The sequence below is a fragment of the Neoarius graeffei genome, chromosome 2 (assembly GCF_027579695.1).
Source record: "Neoarius graeffei isolate fNeoGra1 chromosome 2, fNeoGra1.pri, whole genome shotgun sequence".
Taxonomy (NCBI): Eukaryota; Metazoa; Chordata; class Actinopteri; order Siluriformes; family Ariidae; genus Neoarius; species Neoarius graeffei.
Window position 1 is genome coordinate 27592227 of NC_083570.1, and position 19414 is coordinate 27611640.

General features: G+C 41.6%; 1 protein-coding gene across 1 annotated transcript in view; it reads right to left on the reverse strand.

Moving 5' to 3' along the window:
* Positions 1 to 19414, reverse strand: part of LOC132872469 (peptidase M20 domain-containing protein 2-like) — a 41894-nt gene that overhangs the window by 13979 nt on the left and 8501 nt on the right. Inside the window, exons 3-4 of the mRNA XM_060907312.1 lie at positions 12881 to 13023; positions 12610 to 12764 (exon numbers count right to left, since the gene is read on the reverse strand). Of these exons, the coding sequence (XP_060763295.1) occupies positions 12610 to 12764; positions 12881 to 13023 (298 nt within the window). The remainder of the gene's footprint in view (positions 1 to 12609; positions 12765 to 12880; positions 13024 to 19414) is intronic.

Genomic DNA, 19414 nt, shown 5'->3' on the forward strand with positions numbered 1-19414 from the left:
AGATAATTATTGATATGGTGCAGTTTTCACCATGAGACATTTATTTCACGTTTATGGAAGGAATTTCCGATGTTAGTGCTTTGTAATAAACGGTATGTTTACAAGAAATCCTGCAAAGCTGAGGAACACAAGGAACTTGGGGCTGACAATACATCATTATAGAAGTGGGGGCGTGGCCGAGCATCAGTTTGTGAATGGAGGGTGGGGTCAGGGAAGGTGAGTGGCCAAGTTGTTACACCTGTTGTCAATTTTTGTGTGTGTGTGTGTGTGTGTGTGTGTGTGTGTGTGTGTGTGTTGCAGTGATGGTGGAGCATAAGAGGAATAGGAGAGCAGAGAAGAGGGTCTGGGACCAGAACACGACTGTGGGTGTATACACGTGCGTGTCCCAGAGTGAGCTGAGCAAAGTTGAAAAGCTGTTAATAAACATGTGTGAGAGCATTAGCTCCTGCCTGCTGTGCTTCTGTACTCCACCCACATCGGAAAGTATTACAGTGGTCCTGAAACCTGGAGGACTGAAGGAAGCCAGCCCATGGAGCCTTACCGTTCAAGGACCTCATTCATGCCCTCGTTACCGCTCAGCAGAACCAGCATCAAGCGCTGATCACCCTCCAGAAGGAGCAGGAAAAAAGCTTCGAGGCCTTGATGCTAGCCCAGCAAGAAGATTGCCAGGCGTTCCAGCACCTGCTCACGTTGGTGGGGTCCTCAACCGCCACCGCAGCAGACCCACCCCACCTCACCCTAACAAAGATGGGCCCGCATAATGTATCTGGAAGCCTTCCTCGCGCTCTTTGAGTAAGCAGCCGAAGCGTGGGGGTGGCTGGTCAAGCAGCACGCAGCTTGCCTACTTCCACTCCTGACTGGCGAGGCACAGCTCGCTGCGCTGCAGCTCCCTGCTGACAGTTGGCTGATATATGGTGACTTGAAGCGAGCTGTCCTACAGTGTGTCGGCCACTCCCTGGAACAACAGCGTCAGCGCTTCTGGGCGCTGAAGTTGGAGGAGGTCGGCCAGCCGTTCGCATTCGGCCAACAGCTCCGGGGCGCCTGCCGGTGGTGGCTGAGGGTGGATGACCGTGATGCTGAGGGAATTATCGACCTGGTGACACTGGAGCAGTTCATCAAGTGACTTCTAGAAGCAATGGCAGAGTGGGTCCAGTGTCATCACCCGGTGTCACTGGAACAAGCCATAGAACTGGCGGAGGACCCCCTGGCAGCGGTTCCGACGGCAGGAGGACATGTCGGATAGGTTGTATCGAGTGGTGCAGGACACTCAAACTGGTGAACAAATAACCAGTTGTTAATCCCAAAGAGCCATAGGGAACTCCTATTCCATGCAGCTCACTTTAATCCCATGGCCGGACACTTAGGGCAGGATAAAACACTAGCCTGAATAATGGCCCGGTTCTATTGGCCAGGGATTCACGGGGATGTCCGTTGGTGGTGTGCGGCATGCCGCGAATGCCAATTAGTAAATCCCGCGGCCACTCCAAAAGTGCCTTTGCGCCCTCTCCCTCTAATCGAGACCCCTTTTGGGAGAATTGGAATGGATCTTGTTGGGCCATTAGATCGGTCAGCATGGAGATATCACTTTTAGTTCTGGTGGACTATGCAACGCGATATCCCTTACCACTTGTCCGAACACACACACAAAAAAAAGGTGGTCCGGGATGAACTCAAGGCCATGCCTGAAATGGACATAATCGAGGAGTCCCACAGTGACTGGAGCAGCCGGTGGTCCTGATTCCCAAGACCGATGGGTCGGTCCAGTTCTATGTAGACTATAGAAACATCAAGGCGGTGTCTAAATTTGATGCATACCCAATGCCTCACATTGAGTTGCTCGATTGATTAGGTACTGCTTGCTTTTATTTGACACTGGATCTAACAATCCACTTGACTCCTCTATCCCAAGAGAAAATGGCCTTTTCCACATCGATTGGGTTACACCAATTTGTCATACTTCCTTTTGGGTTATTTTGGGCTCCCGCAACGTTCCAGTGGCTCATGGACAAAATCCTCTGCCCTCACGCCACCTATGCGCAGCATACCTCGACAATATCATTATCTATAGCAATGATTGGCCGTGGCACCTGGAACACCTGAGGGCCGTCCTAAAGTCACTGAGGTGTGCGGGTCGCACAGCTGACCCAAAAAAGTGTGCAATTGGGTGGGTGGAAATACAGTATCTGGGTTTCCACTTGGGTCATGGGCAGGTGCGTCCTCAAATTAACAAGACTGGGGGCACTGTCGAACAGCTAATGGAGTAGGTCGTGAGTTGGGTGAGCTCTGCAGAAAATATGATATAAATTATTTTTTTGCGCCTTACATCAACAGTAAGGTTTTGGATGAACCCCCGTCTCTCTCACTTCCACTTTATCCTTGTAAATGGCGAGTAGAGCTAACCTGCGTAAGTACAGCTACACCGCTGCTAGCAAGACAGGTGCTGTTACACCTAGCAACATGTCCGAGCCCACTGAGCAAAATGTGATAGATATGAAAACTGACATACTTTCTTCGCTCAAAACGGAGATAACTAGTATTTTCCAAGCGGAACTGAAGAGTGCGCTCACTGCTGAGTTTCATATGATTAAGTTGGAGCTACAAACACTTAAAACAGACATCGCAAACAACACCACGGCGTTGCGAGTCGACATGGAAAAAGTTAAAACGACAGTGTCGGACATGGAACAAGGCCTCTCCGCCTGCTCAGATGAGATAACATCATTGCAGGACGTCGTGCAAAAACTCGAGAGAAATGTGGAGAGTCTACAGGGAAAATGTCTGGACATGGAGGGCAGAATGAGGAGGTCAAACATCCGCATCCTGAACGTGGCTGAAGAGGCTGGGTCAAGTTCCCTGGCCTCTGTCTCGAAGTTAATCAAAGAGGCCTTGAAAATGGATAAAGATGTGCTGATTGACAGATCCCATCACACTCTCCAGCCAGAGAGATCAGATGGAAAGCCCCGATCAATAATCGCAAGGCTACACTATCATCAGGACTGCACAGCAAATTCCCCAGTGTTGAATTAACACTTTCAGAGTTCATTTGTGTCCAATTAGACACATATAAACACAGTAGGGTGTTAAATCGACACTCTGGGTGTTAATTCAACACTGGGGATTTTATTGTGTGGGTTGAGATCCTTCGCTGGGCCAGAGAAGCCGGTCCCCTGCAGCATAATGGAGCCACTATTTTCGTGTTCCCCGACTATCCACCGAGCATTGCTCGAGCAAGATCGGCTTTTAACGAGGTCAGAAGGCTGCTTCAAGGACAGGACAACGTTTGCTATGGCATCCTACATCCAGCCCGGCTCCGCATTACGCATAATGGGACCGAGAAAGCGTTCCAGGACGCGGCTGAGGCTATGGCGTATGTGAAAGCAAACATCATCTGAGCTTTCCCTCTTTAGACTTGTGTGTCTCTCTCCACAATGGTCACCTTTGTTTTATTTCCTCAAGAATGTAGAATGACCAAGAAATGCCCAGAGAGGTTGGATTTTTGTTCTTTCTTCTAAGTTTTCTTATTTTTTGGATAAGGGTCTGTTTTCTGTGAATTATGTAAAGACCTGAAACTTGCTTTATATGTTTAGTGAACTGGTCCTCTCATCTCTTTATTATTTTTATTATTTCCATTTTTTATTTTTCTATTAGTCTTCATGACTCTCATTTGATTAGTCATTTATATATTACATATATGGACATGGAAACAATATTTGGACTATTTAGGGGAGATGAGTGTAATCACCACCTGATGCTGATGACCACAGCCAATAATTTGTCAAATTAACCATTTGAATCATTAGTAATTTTTGTTATATAATTGTACTCAGGGACACGGAATGATTAAGAAATCCCAAGGGGTGCTTGATTGTTGTTTAATAGGCGCCACCTTTTTTTTTTTTTTTTAAATTAAGAAATGTCACAACCTTAAAATTACTTGTTGAAACTAGACCGGACAATTCCCCGGGGGAAATTGTGAGAGGATGCACTGCGCGAAGCAATTCGGTCACGCATGTTCGCTGGCCGTGAATGTGTGACCTGCAATGATGTTTCAATGCAGTGATTATGTGTGTGCTTGAGACAGCAGCCATCATGAAGAAGAGCTATTCAAGAGTATAAACAAAGTGACTACAGGCAGAAATTAGCATGTACTGCTATAACCTGGGACAGACATCTGTCCTTACCACAAGGATAATGTTTAATTTGTGCACTGTCCCTTTTAAAAATAAAATAAACTCTAAACTCTAAGAAGAGTGTTTGTAGTTTGTATGTACGAACAGAAGTGTTCCTAATAAAGTGGGCGGCTAAGGTGAAGTGTCATGCCGACCGAGGCTGTTTTTTTTTTCACAAAAAAAAGAAATTCACAAAATTCTTTCACAGTGAGCACTAGAAGGGTCTCCTGAATAAAATGATGTATTTTTTTGTCTGTAGTGTTAAAAATGAGGACACTAGAGCGATTTAAAAATTAGAGACTTTTCTGTCACTTTTATGATGGGTGTCAATGAGCTAAGACACACAAGGTCTTGAATTTTGTGCTGTGTTTTACTACGGAACAGGCCTCGAACAATGACAAATAACTCGACAACGGAAGCAGCTATTCACAAAATTCTTTCACAGTGAGCGCTAGAAGGGTCTCCTGAATAAAATGATGTATTTTTTTGTCTGTAGTGTTAAAAATAAGGACACTAGAGCGATTTAAAAATGACTGACTTTTCTCTCACGTTTATAATGGGTGTCAATGAGGCCTGTCAGCTGCCCTGTCCTCAGTTTGACGCTTGTCATTCAAAAACTGTAAATCCTATCGTTGAGGTAGACACATTGTGTGAATCAGGACAAGTTTTACTACTACTTTTGTGAAAATCATGTCTGTAGAGTGAAATTTGTGGCTGAAAACACAGTTTAAGCGAGAAAGTTTGAGCTTTATTTTCAACCTCTCTCCACTCTAAGTTAACGACCTTCACTGGTGTGTAACGCAATAGACACCCATTCAAAAGCCGGATTTTCTCCCAGAACCCACATGGCGTTTGAGCCGGGACTGATCCGAAAGTGTAGAACCTAGCAGAAAAGTTGAATGCCAGATCCACAGAGGAGAAGTTTTCCTACGTTTTAGAGTTTGAATCACGTCTCTAGGTTAAAGCATGCCAGAGCAGCGGACGTTTGAAAAACGTTGAAAAAGTGCTTTTTTTTCAATTAATTCCATAGAAATGAATGGGGTTTTTTTCAACGATTTTTTCGCGACTACGTCGCGAAAAAATCGTATTCTGTAGAGAAAAGTAATAGCATAGCGAGTCCGATCGAGCCGCACGTTTTGATATATTGTTTGTCTGTGTGCGACGTATGGTTATTGAGTTATTCGAAATCAAAATTTGCGTAGGAGGAAGAAGAATACGGAAGAAGAAGAAGAAGAAGAAACACGTAGAAGAACAATAGTTGCTGTGCTGCAGCACTGCATCCTAATTATATAAGCGCAGAGCAATCTGTTAGACCATCCAGTAAAACCATCCAGTAGTTCCTCATACAAGCACTTAATGTGTGGATGTTTTTGCGAGGGGTTTAGTAGTCACTGTGTTCTTTTAAGTGACAGGGGAAGGGAAACCATTGCACCAAAGATTTACTTTTTTTTCTCTTTTCTTATCTTTTTTCTTTTTTCTCCGTCAATATGTTAGAGGAGGGGTCCCTCTTTACACATGCTCAACTAACCAAGACCATCATACACTACTGTATCTTGGAATGTATGCTCTCTACAACAGACTATGGCTAGGCCACATCATGTGAATAAATCAGGAGGTTGTCAGGTCACCTTTGTTAGCTGGAACGTGAAATCCTTAAACCATCCAGTAAAACGTAAAAAAGTAATTTCACATCTGAATCAGCTTAATGCAGGGATTGCCTTCCTCCAAGAAACCCACTTGACCACCTTTGATCATTTTAGACTAAGAGGGGGGTGGGTGGGTCAACTTTACCATTCAAATTTTCATTCCAAATCTAGAGGAACTGCCATTCTCATCAGTAAAAACGTTCCATTTGTTATGTCCAATGTAGAGGCAGATTCTGCAGGCCATTATATAATAGTGGTAGGCAAATTAAATAACATTCCTATCATACTGGCAAATCTGTATTCACCAAATTGGGATGACAGTACTTTTTTTACTAGTTTTTTTTCGCGTCTTCCTAATATAGACACACATCTCATACTAGGAGGAGACATGAACTGTGCGTTATCATCCACTCTAGATTGCAGCTCACCTAGAACTACAACTCCATCTAAAGCAGCACAGGCAATTAAACTATTTCTTGACTCATACAACATGGCTGACGCTTGGCGCTTTCGAAACCCTACATGCAGAAGCTATTCTTTTTACTCACCAGTACACAAAACATATTCACGCATAGATTATTTTTTTCTAGACAGTAAATTACTTCCGTTAGTCAGAGAATGTGAATACCAGGCTATAGTAATATCGGATCATGCCCCACTATTGATGACTTTATGTATACCAACTACACACTCCAGTTTTCGCCCATGGCGTTTCAATACATTACTTCTTTCTGATACCAGATTTGTCAAGTTTGTTTCAAATGAGATAACTGAATATTTAGCGCTTAATCAAACTCCAGGAATGCCCTCTTCTGTCATTTGGGAATCGATGAAAGCATATCTTAGGGGACAAATCATATCATATGGTGCCTATATTAAAAAAATCCTGAATCAACGCCTCGAAAAATTAAACAAAGATATCCTCCAACTTGATGAAGCATTGGCCCACTCTCCATCACCTGACTTGTTTAAGCAACGATTAACCCTTCAAACTGAATTTAATCTTTTGTCTACAAGGCATGCTGAAAATCTAATAAATAAATCAAAGCACAAGACATACAAATATGGTGAAAAGACCAGCAAGGTTTTGGCTCATCAGCTACGTCAAGAAAATGCTAGTCAAGCTATAATTATGATAAACAACGAGGTGGGAGTTAAAATTACAGATCCTTTAGAGATTAATCAATGTTTCCATAGGTATTATTCAAGGCTCTATACCACAGAATCTAGTAATGATGAATCTCTGTTTGACTCTTTTTTTTAGCAACCTTAACATTCCCAAAATTGACGAAGAAACTGCCACCAACTTAGAGAGTCCATTTTCCAAGGAAGAATTTATTACTGTGGCCAGGTCCATGCAAAATGGGAAATCCCCTGGGCCATGGATATTAGAGTGAATTCTTTAAAAAATTTGCCAATGAACTTGCTCCAATCCTACTTCTAGTCTATGAAGAATCATTTGACTCTGGCTCACTACCTGAAACTACGAGACAAGCTGTTATATCATTAATCCATAAAAAAGGTAAAAACAAACTAGAATGTAGCTCTTTTCGACCAATCTCTTTATTGAACGTTGACAGTAAATTGTTAGCCAAAATGTTAGCCCTCCGCTTAGAAAATGTTCTACCCTCTGTGGTTTCCGATGATCAGATTGGTTTTATTAAAAATCGTCAGTCATTTTTTAATATACGCAGATTAATGAATATCCATATCCCACTCCACAAGACACTCCTGAGGTGCTTTTATCACTCGATGCTGAGAAAGCGTTTGATCGGGTGGAGAGGGATTACCTCTTTTACACTCTAAAAAAATTTGGATTTAGTGCAAAGTTCGTATCTTGGGTTCATGTTCTCTACTCTCTCCCATTAGCAGCGATTTGTACAAACAATAACTTATCCTCCTTCTTCCCATTGCGCCGTGGGACCAGGCAAGGCTGCCCTCTATCGCCACTCCTATTCGCTCTGGCAATTGAACCTCTAGCGATTGCCATACGTGACAATATCTTAATCAAAGGCATACAGAGGAATAACACTGAACATAAGGTATCCCTTTACGCGGACGATATGCTTTTGTACTTATCTGAACCATTAAGCAGCCTACCATTAACACTTGCCCTGTTAGATACATTTGGGAAAATATCTGGTTACAAAATAAACACACAAAAAAGTGAGCTTATGCCTATAAATCTTGCTGCCGAACAGACTGTGCTTAATTCACTGCCCTTTAAAATAAGTAAAGATAAATTTAAATATTTAGGTATCTGGGTTACACATAATTTAAGCATCTCTACAAAGCCAATTTCCCCCCACTTGTCGAATCTATGAAAAATTATCTTGATCGCTAGAATCTATTACCATTATCATTAGGAGGCAGAATTAATACTATTAAAATGATTGTGCTACCTAGATTTTTGTATCTGTTCCAGTGTATTCCTATCTTTTTGACAAAATCCTTTTTTTTTTGCTTATTGATAAATTGTTATCCTCATTCATCCGGAATAAAAAAATTCCACGAATACGAAAGAACATTTTACAGTGGCACCGTGAACATGGAGGACTATCTTTACCCAACTTACAATATTATTACTGGTCGGCTAACATACGCGCTATGCTACATTGGCTTAATCCATCACAAGATAGTGACCCAAAGTGGTTGCGGCTGGAAAAGTCGACATGTGAACCTGCCTCTTTACATGCTTTACTTTGCTCTAAGCTCCCACTATTAGAACCTATATCCAGATATTCTATAAACCCAGTTGTTAAGCACTCCTTGAAGATAAGGGCACAGTTCAGACGAGCATTTTCACTTAATAACTTGTTAATTAATGCCCCTATATCGAGAAACAATATGTTTAAACCTTCCATCATAGACGGATCCTTTGATATCTGGACCAGGAATGGATTAGCTACTTTAAAAGACCACTATATTGATAAGAATTTTGCATCATTTGAGCAATTGAGATTGAAATATGAAATTCCCAACACACACTTCTTCAAGTACCTGCAACTTCGCAACTTTGTTTCCTCAGAATTGGCTCAATTTCCATCTATGCCGCCCAGCTCTCTCCTTGACTCTCTTTTAGAGCTTAGCTCCAACCATAAAGGGCTTATCGGAAAAATTTACACGTCACTCATTTCTTATGACTTAGAACCCTTGACACGTTTAAAAAACCAGTGGGAAGAAGAGTTAGGCATAGAAATTACTGAGGATATGCGGGATTCCACATTAGATGGGATACATTCATCTTCAATTTGCTTAAGACATAAAGTAATACAGTTCAAGATTGTACATAGGTTACACTGGTCTAAAGTGAGACTGGCAAAGTTGACACCAAATATTGACCCTAACTGTGACCGCTGTGGAGCAGCAACAGCCACTTTATCACACGTTCTGGATCTGCCCAAAATTAACAGAGTTCTGGCAATCTATATTCAAATTCTTTTCTGACCTATCAGGAATACCCATAGAACCTCTTGCCATAACAGTAATTTTTGGTGTAGTACCGCAGGATTTCTGCCCCACTCGACATAGCAAAGGCCATCATGTTTTTGCTATGCTACTGGCTAGAAGACTCGTATTGTTTAAATGGAAAGATAAATCTCCTCCAACCTTCAATCAGTGGATCAGAGACCTTCTGCACCATTTAACTTTAGAAAAAATCCGCTATGCCACAAGAGGCTGTGCCCTCAATTTCTATACTATATGGCAACCAGTTTTAGATCATGTTGAAAAGATAAATGCCTCAGATATCTTAAATGTGTAGATGTAACCCCTCCTTTTTTTTTTGGTGTGTGTGTGAGATTTTGTTTTATTTTATATTTAGGTTTTTTTTTTGCTTTTTTTTTTTTTAAATTATGTACAATTATTACTGAACCTGTGCTGTATTATGGATTTGTGGTGGTGCAGTGGGGTGGGATTGTATTGAAATGCATGTCAAATTGTATCTTTTATAACTGGAAAAAACAATAAAAACACTTTGTTTAAAAAAAAAAAAAATTAACAAGACTGCAGTGAGTGCGGCCTGCCTGAGGCCCAAGACCCAAGACCAAAAAGGGGGTGAGACAGTTCCTGGGGATGGCTGGCTACTATCGTAGGTTCATACCTAATTATTTGGACATCACCAGCCCGCTAACTGATCTCACTAAAAAGGGAGCAACAGATCCGGTCCAGTGGACGGAGCAATGCTTTCTCTAAGGTAAAAGCTGCACTGTGTGGGGGGCCACTTTTACACTCCCCTGACTTCTCTCTCCCCTTTGTTTTACAGATGGATGCATCAGACAGGGGACTGGGGGCTGTTTTGTCCCAGAAGGTGGAAGGCGAGGAACGGCCCATGCTATACATCAGCCACAAGCTCTCGATGTGTGAAAGCAAGTACAGCACTATCAAGAAGGAGTGTCTGGCCATCAAGTTGGGAGTCCTCGCCCTCCAATACTACCCGCTGGGACACCCTTTCACCCTCTGTTCAGGCCACGTACCCCTCCAGGGTCTCCACCACATGAAGGATGCCAACACGTGGATCACCCATTGGTATCTCGCCCTCCAGCCGTTTAAATTCAAGGTGGTCCACAGGCCAGGGGAGCAAATGGTGGTGGCGGACTTCCTGTCCTGTCGGGGGGCGGGAGTCCGCTGCAGGCCGGACAGCTCCCTGGCCTGAGTTGGGCGGTGGGCGTATGTGGCAGCGGGGGCGTGGCCAAGTGTCAGTTTGTGAATGGAGGACGGTGTCAGGGAAGGTGGGTAGCCAAGCCGTTAGACCTGTTGTCAATTAGTGTGTGTGTGTGTGTGTGTGTGTGTGTGTGTGTGTGTGTGTGTGTGTGTGTGTGTGTTGCAGTGATGGCGGAGCACAAGAGGAGTAGGAGAGCAGAGGAGAGGGTTTGGGACCAGAACACAACTATGTGTGTGGGTGTGTATACACGTGCGTGTCCTAGAGCGAGCCGAGCAAAGCTGAAAAGCTGTTCATAAACATGTTTGAACATTAGCTCCCGCCTGCCGTGCTTCTGTACTCCACCCACATCAAGGAAAGTATTACAATCATATTACTGCATCCTTAATTATTTTCCTATAACACACATCCCATTGTGTTTTGCTCCTGACATATAATATTACTCCAGATACAGTGGTGCTTGAAAGTTTGTGAACCCTTTAGAATTTTCTAGATTTCTGCATAAATATGACCTAAAACATCAGATTTTCACACCAGTCCTAAAAGTAGATGAAGAGAACCCAGTTAAACAAATAAGACAAAAATATAATACTTAGTCATTTATTTATTGAGGAAAATTATTCAATATTACATATCCATGAGTGGCAAAAGTATGTGAACCTTTGCTTTCAGTATCTGGTGTGACCCCCTTGTGCAGCAATAATTGCAACTAAATGTTTCCGGTAACTGTTGATCAGTCCTGCACACCGGCTTGGAGGATTTTTAGCCCATTACTCCGTACAGAACAGCTTCAACTCTGGGATGTTGGCAGGTTTCCTCACATGAACTGCTCACTTCAGGTCCTTCCACAATATTTCGATTGGATTAAGGTCAGGACTTTGACTTGGCCATTCCAAAACATTAACTTTATTCTTCTTTAACCATTCTTTGGAAGAATGACTTGTGTGCTTAGGGTCATTGTCTTGCTGCATGACCCAATGTCTCTTGAGATTCAGTTCATGGACAGACGTCCTGACATTTTCCTTTAGAATTCACTGGTATAATTCAGAATTAATTGTTCTATCATTGATGGCAAGCCATCCTGGCCCAGATGCAGCAAAACAGGCCCAAACCATGATACTACCACCACCATGTTTCACAGATGGGATAAGGTTCTTGTACTGGAATGCAGTGTTTTCCTTTCTCCAAACAATGTTTCTCATTTAAACCAAAAAGTTCGATTTTGGTCTCATCCATCCACAAAACATTTTTCCAATAGCCTTCTGGCTTGTCCACTTGATCTTTAGCAAACTGCAGATGAGCAGCAATGTTCTTTTTGGAGAGCAGTGGCTTTCTCCTTGCAACCCTGCCATGCACACCAGTGTTGTTCAGTGTTCTCTTGATGGTGGACTCATGAACATTAGCCAATGTGAGAGAGGCCTTCAGTTGCTTAGAAGTTACCCTGGGGTCCTTTGTGACCTCGCTGACTATTACACACTTTGCTCTTGGAGTGATCTTTGTTGGTCGACCGCTCCTGGGGAGGGTAACAATGGTCTTCAGTTTCCTCCATTTGTACACAATCTGTCTGACTGTGGATTGGTGGAGTCCAAACTCGTTAGAGATGGTTTTGTAACCTTTTCCAGCCTGATGAGCATCAACAACGCTTTTTCTGAGGTCCTCAGAAATCTCCTTTGTTCGTGCCATGATGCACTTCCACAAACATGTTGTGAAGATCAGACTTTGATAGATCCATGTTCTTTAAATGAAACAGGGTGCCACTCACACCTGATTGTCATCCCATTGATTGAAAACATCTGACTCTAATTTCACCTTCAAATTAACTGCTCATCCTAGAGGTTCACATACTTTTGCCATTCACAGATATGTAATATTGGATCATTTTCCTCAATAAATAAATAACCAAGTATAATATTTTTCTCATTTGTTTAACTGGGCTCTCTTTATCTACTTTTAGGACTTGAGTGAAAATCTGATGTTTTAGGTCATATTTATGCAGAAATATATAAAATTCTAAATTTTTCACAAACTTTCAAGCACCACTGTATATAGATAAAAAATTACATGTGGTCCCCAGTGCAAGGGATTTCAGTTTCTGAACAAAACATAGTGAATAAGGTATTTACAGTTCACTAACCCTGCATCCTGTGGCCAGGGCAGCAGCTTGAAAACAGGCCTCGGCTTTGGCTTGGATGTTGGGCAGGTCTCGGTGTGAAGGGGTGCGCAAGTAATACTGCAGCTCAGTGTAGTCAGGGATGATGTTGGGTTTCACACCTCCATGCATTATTATACCTGAGCAAGGCAAACATAACTCAGCTTCTCACTGTTCTGTATATAATGTCTTGTGTATTTTTCTGTCAATCTATGCATCACTCTTTCCAATTATAAGGCTAAGGATGCAAATTCACCATGGACTCTCCAATCAGGTCTGAGCTGCTGCCGGAGTACAGACATGTTACAGTAGGCCATGACAGCTGCGTCTAGAGCATTTACACCTTCCCAGGGATACGCTGATGCATGAGATGCACATCCATGGTACTTCACTACAACGCTGCACAACAAAAAGATATAAAACAGCGAAGTAATATAGTATTAACACAACAATTATTCCTGCTATTAGCCACAGGTAATCAGGAGTGTGTATCTCCTCAGTCAGAGAAGCTTTAAAGGTAGACTGCCTTTCAGATTTTTCAAGTGTAGGTCATAAAAAGAATTTTCCCTGACACTCAATTATTTTTGTTTAGTGGACCAAAAGCTACTGAATTCGAATCACAGACTTCCAATATTATTTCATTTATTTAAAATAGAACACTTTAGGGCCTTGTGGCCCTAAATTCTGCGCTATTTTTTTTCCTGCTTCACCATGACCCAATTCAAGATACGACAACCCCGATTCCAAAAAAGTTGGGACAAAGTAAAAATTGTAAATAAAAATGGAATGCAATAATTTACAAATCTCAAAAACTGATATTGTATTCACAGTAGAACATAGACAACATATCAAATGTCAAAAGTGAGACATTTTGAAATTTCATGTCAAATATTGGCTCATTTGAAATTTCATGACAGCAACACATCTCAAAAAAGTTGGGACAGGGGCAATAAGAGGCTGGAAAAGTTAAAGGTACAAAAAAGGAACAGCTGGAGGACCAAATTGCAACTCATTAGGCCAATTGGCAATAGGTCATTAACATGACTGGGTATAAAAAGAGCATCTTGGAGTGGCAGCAGCTCTCAGAAGTAAAAGTGGGAAGAGGATCACCAATCCCCCTAATTCTGCGCCGACAAATAGTGGAGCAATATCAGAAAGGAGTTCGACAGTGTAAAATTGCAGAGAGTTTGAACATATCATCATCTACACTTCATAATATCATCAAAAGATTCAGAGAATCTGGAAGAATCTCTGTGCGTAAGGGTCAAGGCCGGAAAACCATACTGGGTGCCCGTGATCTTCGGGCCCTTAGACGGCACTGCATCACATACAGGCATGCTTCTGTATTGGAAATCACAAAATGGGCTCAGGAATATTTCCAGAGAACATTATCTGTGAACACAATTCACTGTGCCATCCGCCGTTGCCAGCTAAAACTCTATAGTTCAAAGAAGAAGCCGTATCTAAACATGATCCAGAAGCGCAGACGTCTTCTCTTGGCCAAGGCTCATTTAAAATGGACTGTGGCAAAGTGGAAAACTGTTCTGTGGTCAGACGAATCAAAATTTGAAGTTCTTTATGGAAATCAGGGACGCTGTGCCATTCGGACTAAAGAGGAGAAGGACGACCCAAGTTGTCAGCGCTCAGTTCAGAAGCCTGCATCTCTGATGGTATGGGGTGCATTAGTGCGTGTGGCATAGGCAGCTTACACATCTGGGAAGACCCCATCAATGCTGAAAGGTATATCCAGGTTCTAAAGCAACATATGCTCCCATCCAGATGACGTCTCTTTCAGAGAAGACCTTGCATTTTCCAACTTGACAATGCCAAACCACATACTGCATCAATTACAGCATCATGGCTGCGTAGAAGAAGGGTTCGGGTACTGAACTGGCCAGCCTGCAGTCCAGATCTTTCACCCATAGAAAACATTTGGCGCATCATAAAACGGAAGATAGGACAAAAAAGACCTAAGACAGTTGAGCAACTAGAATCCTACATTAGACAAGAATGGTTTAACATTCCTATCCCTAAACTTGAGCAACTTGTCTCCTCAGTCCCCAGACGTGTACAGACTGTTGTAAAGAGAAAAGGGGATGTCTCACAGTGGTAAACATGGCCTTGTCCCAACTTTTTTGAGATGTGTTGTTGTCAGGAAATTTAAAATCACCTAATTTTTCTCTTTAAATGATACATTTTCTCAGTTTAAACATTTGATATGTCATCTATGTTCAATTCTGAATAAAATATGGAATTTTGAAACTTCCACATCATTGCATTCCGTTTTTATTTACAATTTGTATTGTCCCAACTTTTTTGGAATCGGGGTTGTAGGTCATGCATTACGTGGTGGGCTTTCCCCGTTCATGCAAGGCATTGTGGGATATACATTTGAAACAGGAGAGAAAAATGGAGGATGAGAGTGTGTGAATGAAACGTGAAAAACTGACTACAGTAACGGAAAGCGAAAAGAAAATGTTATGTTGTGAAGGAAAGGAAATGCAGGCTCAAACTAATAAATATCTGCGGTCAGCGAGCACCTCTGTGTGATCAGCTGTTCGTTTAGCGACAGAATGATGTAACTGTCAGTGCACAGTCAAAGGTAAACCTGTAGATGGCAGTAATGCAACACTGTGGATGCCAGCTTCCGTAAAACCCAAAAGAAGGTGGTAAACCTATGCATGTGCACACTTTCTCTGTCTGCTTGACTGCGCAAAGCAAGTGATTTCATGCCTATTATTTGCTACGGAATCCCCTCAGATTAAATAACTTCCCAGCCACAGAATGGCCTGTTTTATTTTTAGATATTACATAAATGAACATATATCACAATTACCAAAATTTCAGAGGGAACCAAATTTCACCGATTATATGAAATCGAAAGGTCGTCTAGCTTTAACAAGTGTTAGATTATCTACAGTCAATGCATAGACATGATCATGACCAAGATCTAATGTGAGATTTTGTCACACAGCAGTTTCTCACCATCATATTAGATTGGAAATTAATATGGCTTGAGTTGTAAACATATCACCTGCCAGCAAACAATATTTTATCCATTGTCTACACCAATTATCAATTAGGGTTGCCAGAGAAGCTGCAGCCAATTCCAACTGACTTCAGGCCAGTCTAATCACAGGGCTAAGCCGGAGACGAACAGCCATTCACAAATCACATTGACTCCTGTGAGCAATTTAGAGGAACCAGTTGACCTAATCTGCATATTTTTGTACAGAACTCCATGCAAGCTCCCCAGAAACTTCTTGCTGTGAGGCAACAGTGCTAACCACTGAACCGGCGTGCTGCCTCAACAGGCAGTTACCTTATGTAATGTATAAAATATGGTCACTTTGGACCAATATGTTACACAGAGGAAAGGGCCAAAGCTGTAGACTTTTAATGCATCATTAAAAAGCATTTTTATATACACTTTAATTGGAACTTATTCTTGATTCTAAAATTCCTGTTCGTTGGCTGGCAGGAGTGGAACCCAGTGTAGTCTTCTGCTGTTGCATGCTAGATGCTTTTCTGTTCACCACGGATGTAAGGAGTTGCTCTGAGTTGCTATATCTTTCCTGGCAGCTCGAACCAATCTAGGGTGGGTTTCCTGAAAGCCTCTTAAGGCTAAGAGCATCTTTAATTACCTTTTAAGAGCCATCATCAAGCTAATGTGGTTTTCCTGAACAACATCGTAACCAAAGTAGTCCTTTAGTTCACTCTGAATTTATGATTGGCCTGGACTACTCTTTCCCAACAAAGAGTGTCTCACTCGCAGCCGAAAACAGAGAATGCGCATGCGCCTCTGAGGGACTCTCACAATCAGTGGGCGGAAACTGATGTTAGTTTTTTTTTTTCTTGTACATTGCAAGGACATCAAGTTAATTGTTAAATATACAGTTGTGGTCAGAAGTTTACATACAGTGACATGAATGTCATCTTGGATATAAATGTCATGGCAATATTTGGGCTTTCGGTCATTTCTTTGAATTGTTCCTTTTCTGTGGCAGAATGTACAGCATACATCTAATTAAAAAAACTAGAATTTGGTGTACAAGTTTTAATTTTCTGAAATCAACACAGGGTCAAAAATATACATACAGCACACCTAATATTTGAGTAAAATGTCTCTCCGCAAGATTCACCTTGACCAAACATTCTTTGTTCACCATGAACAAGCTTCTGACAGAATTCTGGTTGGATATTTCATGACTCTTCATGGTAGAATTGGTAGAGTTCAATTACATTTTTTTTTCTTGGCATGGACTCGACTTGTAAGCACGGTCCATATATTTTCAATAGGGTTGAAGTCAGGACTTGTTTTAAGCTTAAGGTTAGCCTGCTTTATTCTCCACAACCAGCTCTGATGCATGTTTGGGTTCATTATACTGTTGTAACTCCCAATTCCCAAGTTGTGTTAAAATTTCTGATGGTTGATAAGAATTCTGAGGTAGTCCTTCATTATTCAATCCACTTTGTGCAATGAACCAGTTCCGCTGGCAGCAAAACAGCCCCAGAGCATGATTATCCTACCACCACCACCAGCAGCAGCTGGTACAATGTCCCTCTGTGCATGGTGGTCATTGTGGCCAAACAACTCAATCTTTGTCTCATCTAACCAGACAGCTATCCTCCAGAAGGCTTTTTCTTTAAGGTTGAAGGTGTCAATTTTGGAGTAGGGGGTTATTTCTTGGATAGCAGCCTCTTAGTCTATGGTGATCTGAACTGTAGACAGTGATCCATCAGCTTCCAGTTCATGGCAGGGCTGTGCCACGGTGGTTCCCAGGCTGTTCCTGACCATCCAAACCAATTTCCTTTCAGTTGAGTGTGACAGTTTGGGTTTTCTGGAAGCAAAGTGGCTTGGCAAAGTGACTACACCTCACAATAACTTGGATACAACTATTTGAACTGATCTTGGTATTTGCAGTTGTTTAGAAATGGCACCAAGAGACATTCTGGAGTTATGTATACCTGCGATCCTCTCTCAGATCTGCACTGAGCTCCTTGGAATTTCCCATTTTACTGTACATTGGTCAATCCAATGAGTGCTGTAAACAAATGCTTTTTATGAAGGCACAGAGAAACTACCAGCTGTAGTCAATCATGATCACTAACAGGAAGTTAAGAGACCTCGGCCTTGGCAAGATAAGAGACATTTTGGAAGTTTCATCACCTCTGAATTAATCATCTAAGTGAGCGTATATAAATTTGACAACGTATGTATAATTTTGACCCTGTGTTGATTTCAGAAAAACCCCCCCCAAAAAAATTAAAACTTGTGCATCAAAATTCTAATATTTTTTTTTTAAATTAAAGATGTATGCTGTACAATCATTCTGCCACAGAAAAAGAACAGTTCAAAGAAATTACTGAAAGCCCAAATGTTGCCATGACATTCATATCCAAGATGACATTCATGTCACTGGACGCAAAACATAATGAATATATTTAAATGTGTTATGGAATTACGTATATATATATCGCTACATTTTAATCAAATTTAACTCCATTAGGTGAGTGATTTATCTAATTTAGTGTCATAAATGAGACACATTTCTGCACCTCTAACGTGGGTGTGAGTGAGTTAGATGTTGATCTATGTATACCAAAGGAGGTTTTATTTGACAAAGTATGATCTATGAATGCAGAGCTCTGCCGCTGAAGAGATTCAGTCTCATGGATATCCAGGACATTCTGCTCCAAAGTAAGTCACTGACATATGCCTAACACACACACACATGCATACATACACATTACAAAATAAAATAAAAAAAATTAAATGTATATGTACAGTGGAATGCAAAAGTTTGGGCACCCTTACTGAAAATGTCTGTTACTGTGAATAGTTAAGTGAGCAGAAGATGAACTGATCACCAAAAGGCATAAAGGGAAAGACGACACATTTCAGCATTTTCTGCAAGATTTGTGTATTATTTTTGTTTTGTACAATTAGAGAGTGAAAAAAGAAAAGGAACACCATACGAAAGTTTGAGCACCCCAATACATTTGAGTTCTCAGGTAACTTTTACCGAGGTTCCAGACCTTAATTAGTTTATTGAGCTGTGACTTGTTCAAATTCTTCGTTAGGAAAGGTCAGATGATGCAGATTTCAAAGCTGTATAAATTCTCTGACTCCTCAAACTTGTCCCTAAAATCAACAGCCATGGGCTCCTCTAAGCAACTCCCTCGCATTCTGAATAATAAAATAATTGATGCTCACAAAGCAGGAGAAAGCTACAAGAATGTAGCAAAGTGTTTTCAGGTAGCTGTTTCCTCAGATTGTAATGTTATTAAGAAATGGCAGTTAATAGAAACAGTGGGGATCAAGCTGAGAAAAGATGAAGAAAACTTTCTGAAAGAACTGCTCATTGGATTGCTAGAAAGGCAAATAAAAACCCGTTTGACTGCAAAAGGCCTTCAGAAAGATTGAGCAGACCCTGGAGTGGTGGTGCACTGTTCTACTATGCAGCGACACCTGAACAAATATGACCTCCATGGGAGAGTCATCAGAAGAAAACCTTTCCTGCGTCCTAGCCACAAAATTCAGCATCTGAAGTTTGCAAATGAACATCTAAGCAAGCCTGATGCATTTTGGAAACAATTCCTGTGGACTGATGAAATCAAAATAGAACTTTTTGGCCACAATGTGCAAAGGTATTTTGGGAGGAAAAAAGGGTGCCGAATTCCAGGAAAAGAACACCTCTCCAACTCTGAAGCATGGGTGTGGATCGATCATGCTTTGGGGGTGTGTTGCAGCCAGTGGCACAGGGCACATTTCATTGGTCGAGGGAAG